The sequence below is a fragment of the Mandrillus leucophaeus genome, unplaced genomic scaffold (assembly GCF_000951045.1).
Source record: "Mandrillus leucophaeus isolate KB7577 unplaced genomic scaffold, Mleu.le_1.0 Scaffold492, whole genome shotgun sequence".
Taxonomy (NCBI): domain Eukaryota; kingdom Metazoa; phylum Chordata; class Mammalia; order Primates; family Cercopithecidae; genus Mandrillus; species Mandrillus leucophaeus.
The window spans coordinates 343935-350026 of NW_012105276.1; the positions used below are offsets into that span (position 1 = coordinate 343935).

At 34.7% G+C, this 6092-nt stretch overlaps 1 protein-coding gene across 1 annotated transcript in view; it reads left to right on the forward strand.

Annotated features, from left to right (window-relative positions):
- LOC105550634 (probable ATP-dependent DNA helicase HFM1) overlaps positions 1 to 6092 on the forward strand; it is a 168436-nt gene that overhangs the window by 98454 nt on the left and 63890 nt on the right. Inside the window, 4 exon segments of the mRNA XM_011995593.1 lie at positions 1989 to 2095; positions 2191 to 2238; positions 5776 to 5879; positions 5956 to 6087. Of these exon segments, the coding sequence (XP_011850983.1) occupies positions 1989 to 2095; positions 2191 to 2238; positions 5776 to 5879; positions 5956 to 6087 (391 nt within the window).

Below are 6092 nucleotides of genomic sequence, written 5' to 3' on the forward strand. Positions count from 1 at the left end.
CGTATAATCATATCATGGAAAACCCATCCCCTCAAGCATTTATCCTTTGTGTTACAAGCAGTCCAATTATACTCTTTAAGCTATTTAAAAATGTAACAATAAGTTATCGTTGACTGTAGTCACCCTGTTGTGCTATCAAATAAATGACTTTATTCATTCTATCTAACTTTTTTTTTGTACTCATTAATCATCCCCACCAACCTCCCCTCCACCCTGTCACTACCCTTCCCAGCCTCTGGTAACCATCTTTCTACTTTCTATGTCCGTGAGTTCAATTATTTTGATTTTCAGATTCCAAAAATTTGTAAGAACATGCAGTGTTGGGCTTTCTGTTCCTGTCTTATTTCACTTAGCATAATGACCTGTGGTTCTGTCCATGTTGTTGCGAATGATAGGATCTCATTTTTTCTGTGGCTCACTAATACTCCGTTGTGCATATGTACCACATTTTCTTTATCCATTCATCTGTTGATGGACACTAAGTTGCTTCCAAATCTTGGCTATTGTGAACAGTGCTGCAATAAACACTGAGAGTGTAGATACCTCTTTGATATAATGATTTCCTTTCTTTGGGGTATATACCCAGCAGTGGGATTGCTGGATCGTATAGTAGCTCTCTCTTTAGTTTTTTGAAGAACCTCCAAACTATTCTCCATAGTAGTTATACTAATTTACATTCCCACCAACAGTGTACAAGGGTTCCCTTTTCTTCTTATCTTCTCCAGCATTTATTATTGCCTGTTATTTGGATAAAAGCCATTGTGACTGGGGTGAGATGATATCACATTGTACTTTTGATTTGCATTTCTCTGATGATCAGTGATGTTGAGCACCTTTTCAAATGCCTGTTTGCTGTTTGTATGTCTTCTTTTGAGAAATGTTGATTAAAATCTTTTGCCTGTTTTTCAACTGGATTATTAGATTTTTTTCCTATAGGTTTTTTTGAGCTCCTTATATATTCTAGTTATTAATCTTTTGTCAGATGGGTAGTTTGCAAATATTTTCTCCCATTCTGTGGGTTTTCTCTTCACTTTGTTGATTGTTTCCTTTGCTGTGTAGAAGGTTTTTAACTTGATATGTTCCCATTTGTCCATTTTTGGTTGCCTGTGCCTATGGGGTATTACTCAAGAAATTTTTGCCCAGACCAATGGCCTGGAGAGATTCCCAAATATTTTCTTGTAGTAGTTTTGTAGTTTGAGTTGTTAGATTTAAGTATTTACTCCATTTTGATTTGATTTTTATATATGTCAAGAGATAGGGGATCTAGTTTCATTTTTCTGCATGTGGATATCCAGTTTTCCCAGCACCTTTTATTGAAGAGACTGTCTTCCCTAATGTATGTACTTGGCACCTTTGTCAAAAATGAGTTCACTGGATGTGTATGGATGTCTTTCTGGGTTCTTTATTCTGTTCTAACTAACAAGTGTTAGTTCCATTTTAGATATGTGGGAAACCAAAGCACAGAGACTACTTTGTTTGTCATCTGTCAGAAGTAGGCTCTAGAATCCAAATTTCCTAATATCTAAAACATTCTTTCTATGACAAAATTATCAAATTGAGATAATGATTTGCAAACTATAAAACAGTAGAATAGCAGTAGTAGTAGTAGCAGCAGCAGCAGCAGCAGCAGCAGCAGCAGCAGTAGTAGTAGTAACAAAAGCAATGTTTATTGAGGACTTATTTATTACTATGTGATCGGCACTGGGCTAGATATTTTTAATTCTATCCTGTTAATCATTAAAGTCCTATTGGTATAGTCACGGTATCTAATGCAGTGTCTGGTATATAATAGGAGTTTCTAAGCATTGGCTAGTGAATGAATGAATCCTTAAAGAAGCAAAATGTATAAAGCAGGTTTTTAACTCTGTTAATTGATAAAACTGTGATGGTTTAAGGCAGTTAGAAAAATAAATAAATTTGGAGAAAGGATGAGAGGAAATAAACAAAAAATAGACTTCTTTAAATTGACAACTGCTGAAATGTTATAGGTTACATTGATAGCCAGCTGCAAGGAATTTCTAGATATACAGTTAAGGATAAATGAAAAGAAAACACTGAATACTTTGAACAAAGATCTAAATTGGATAACTACCAGGTACAGAAATTGCATATGTTTTAAATAATTTTAAGAGGTTTTATTTAATTAAAATAAATAATAATCAATGTTTTGCCATGTGGTTTTATTTACACATTCCCAATGGAAGGAAGAATTAAAACAAAAGAAATGAAAGTAAATTGGTAAAGATGATTCATATTTATGAAAGTTTTCTTTTTTTGGTTTTAAAACAAATTTAAATTTGTTTTTCTTAATACAGAAAAAATTACATAAAAATGAGTCAGAATGTGGTTGTGAAATTAATTTCTTAGAACTCTCAGACTTTAAAATTGATGATTTGTGAATGCTTTTTCTTAACAAACATTTGTTAAGTGTGTGTTTTGTTGAGGCAAGGTGGACGGTTGAATGAAGACGTGCTGCTTATGCCTCACATTGTCAGGAGCTTTCAAGTTAGCTTGAATGAGAGTAATACATTTAAAAATAATGGACGGTATGAAAACCTGTGTGATAAATATCTACTGAATGGTAATGGTGTTCTGGGAGAGACAAAGAGTAAAACCTAAAGCATGAGTAAAGTAGTGTATATGTGACAGTGGATGACTATTCTGCCAAAAAATGGGGAGTTTGTACAGACACTAGTAATGGAAAGAGTAAATTAAGGTTACACTGTAACCTGTGACTTTTAGCAGTTTGCAGTCACAAATGCAATGATACTGTTTTCTGCTATGCTGAGTGCTTGGCTTTCTGAGGATGTAGGTCTTAGTGTTATGTAATTTAAGGTGAAATGATCTTTTTAAATGTGGCTCAATAAAACCAATTAGCCAAAGAATTTCTTTTTCCTCCTTAGCTAGAGGAGGTCCTTCTTTCTTTGGGATTCTTCCTGACATCTCATTAAATTTTATCTTCCAAATACCTTTAAGTCTATAAAACAGTCTTCTCGTTGTTTACAACTCATCAGGCAGATTTGTAGCTTGTACCACAGAAGTTAGTATTTATTTTTTTAGCTGTACTTCTATATTCAAATATTTATTTCCATAAATTCATATATCCTTAGAGATCATAGTAAACTTAAGAGATCATATAGCCCAATCCTCTCATTTTACAAATGATGTAAGTGACGCCCAGATAAGTTATGACTTTGCCAAGGTTATGTTGCTATCTAGAACTCTTGATTTTCTCATTTTTTCCCCCAGTGTAATGTGTTGCATAAATTTTTGAGTCAAATTAAATCAAGTATTTTTCCACACTCATTTTCTTGGGAACACTTTATTTGCACTTTCAGTGCTTCCATTAACTTTGCTTTAAATTGGGTAGTATATTCTTTTGATTGAAGCTGTCAACTTTTAAAGTTAATTATTATACTTTATAAATGTTTTTATACATATCATAATTTAGATTCCCATTATCATTTCACGCCTTTGTGCATCTTATTTAAGCATAGCCAAGAAGAGAGAATGTGTGTATGTGTGGGATGGACGGGTCTTAATACAAAATTTATAGTCTTTTGGTAGGTGATGATGGCTCATAGTTACCTTTTTCATGGCTTTGTCATATCCGTTACTTTGCTGAATCTGTTCTTCTCCAAGTAGATGTTAATCCTCTTAGTTTTAGGATTTTAACCTTAAAGTTTCTGGTTTCTGCCCTTTTTATTGTTTTTATTTATTTATATATTTTGAGACAGAGTGTTGCACTGTGGCCCAGGCTCGCGTGCAATGGCATGATCTCAGCTCACAGCAGCCTCTGCCTCCCGGGCTCAAGCGATTCTCCTGCCTCAGCCTCCAGAGTAGCTGCGATTACAGGAGCACACCATCACACCTGGCTAATTTTTGTATTTTTAGTAGAGACGGGGTTTCACCATGTTGACCAGTCTGGTCCCAAACTCCTGACCTCAAAAGTGATCCGCCTGCCTCAGCCTCCCAAAGTGCTGGGATTACAGACGTGAGTCAGCGTGCCTGGCTCTGCCCTTTTAATTTAAGGTTATTTTAAAATTCTTCCTAGCTTTAATGCCTAGGTCTTCCCTCTTCAGCACTAGATCTGTTTTCTTTAACTGGTACTTTTCAGCGAACTGACAGGGTGTGATACGGAGCCACCATACGAAGCCCTGGACTTCCCAACTCTGGATTCCCCTTTTACACACAAGAATGAACTGTTTGTGTGTAGACTGATGTGGTCTGATCATGAATGTAATTCTAACCGAATCAATACTTTATCTCATTTAATGCTTTTACTGACCCTGGGTTAGTCATAACTACCATGTAACTCTGCCCCTGTTAGTTGAGGTGGAAGAGGTGCCACTTCCCCTGAAGCTGTGGCACTTCTATTTCTACTGAGGACGAGCTCAGGGGTAAGATCACAGGACATCACTGCTTGCCTTATCTGGTGCAGAGAAACAGAGAGCCCTGCCATGATTCTGTACCTACTAGCTTAAATCCCTGTCCTTCCTCCTATCCCTGTTTTATTACTGCTTCTTGAAATAAGATTTCTGACAGGGAAGTATGATGTTGAAAAGTGTCCTATTTATTATTAGAAATACTGCTTTTTAATATAAATAAATATTACTTGAAAAGTCTTATTTTTACTTCAGCAATTTTGTACTCCACATTTGTACATCCCTAGGTAGCTTAACAAGGAGTTTTATTTACCCAGCATTTAAAAGCACCCCATTTACATTTTTCCATCAGTTCCTTCTTTGATAGTATACTGTGTATCTTTGTAACTATTTCTTAATGGATGATATAAAATAATTTTCAGAAGCATATACCATAGCCAAAAAAAGTGAATAGTTTAAATTTCTGCTGTATACATCCATTCCAGGAAGAGAGTTGATTACTTCTTTCAATTTTCATGTATCTTCTGCTAAACTAAATCATGAAATATAGCTATTCTACCCTTTTTCTTTGTATAGCTGACTGTTTTGGTCTTGTCAGGAGATCTCCTTCTACTGAGGAGTTTAGGAAGAAATTTGTTTTTTAAAAGAGATCCCCTTAAGAGAGTAATAATACAGACAGTAATTTTAGTTAGAACCATCAGTGATTTGCATGTCATTGCCTGATTATGTAAGTTTATTGGCAAAACAGGTAGCAAAGAACTTGGGATATAGTAGGCACACAGGCACTAGTGTCTTTTTTCCCCTTATACAACTAACACCTCAAATTTAGTAGCTAAGCAGCTGCTGGTTTAGAATAACCAGCTTATATGCTACTGACCTTCATACACTGAACAGAATTATCAGCACCAAATATTATACCTGGCACTTAATAAGCATTTAATAAAAATTTGTTGATTAAACAAGTTGTATTATTTTTCTCTAATTCCTTGAAAAGAAATAGTAGAACCCAAAAATAGAACTGTATTGGAGGAGAATATGAAAACAATTTGAGATAGTTGAGATTAACAGTCTAAGTGAAAGTCTCCTGTAATTTTTATCAATCTAGAGATTATAATGAAAGTCTGAGAAGAAATGAGATATTTTAGAGAGAGTGAGTGAATAAAGAAGAGCAATAAATAAATAAATAAAGACAACTTTGAGGATTTGGGGAAAAGGGAAGGAACTTTTATTATTGACCTGCAATAATAACTGTGCAAGATAGAGAATCATGTAGTATTGCAGAAATTAAGGCAGAGAAAAGTTTTAAGAAGGAATACTTCAGTGAGTGATGTCAAATACTGTAAGATAGATAACCCTTAAAAGGGAGTAACAATTTTTTTCTTTCCCCCAGTCTTATTCAGGCTCAACTAGGATGCATTCCCATACAAGATTTTGCTTTGACGCAAAATACCGCAAAGATTTTCAGACATGGCTCCTGAATTACAAGACATATGTTTCAGGATTAGTGGATTTTAAATATTTTTTCCAATAAACTGGTATATTAGATTTAATATTGGAAACTTTTTTTAAGGGTTATCAGATTTTGTAGCTGCTCAAGAAAAGAAGTTCACCGTACTATTGAATAGTTTGATTTTAGCTAAATGTTTTAGGTGTTAACTTTGGGAAAACTCTCTGCATGTATCCAAACAACTGGAAAAAATTGGTAGG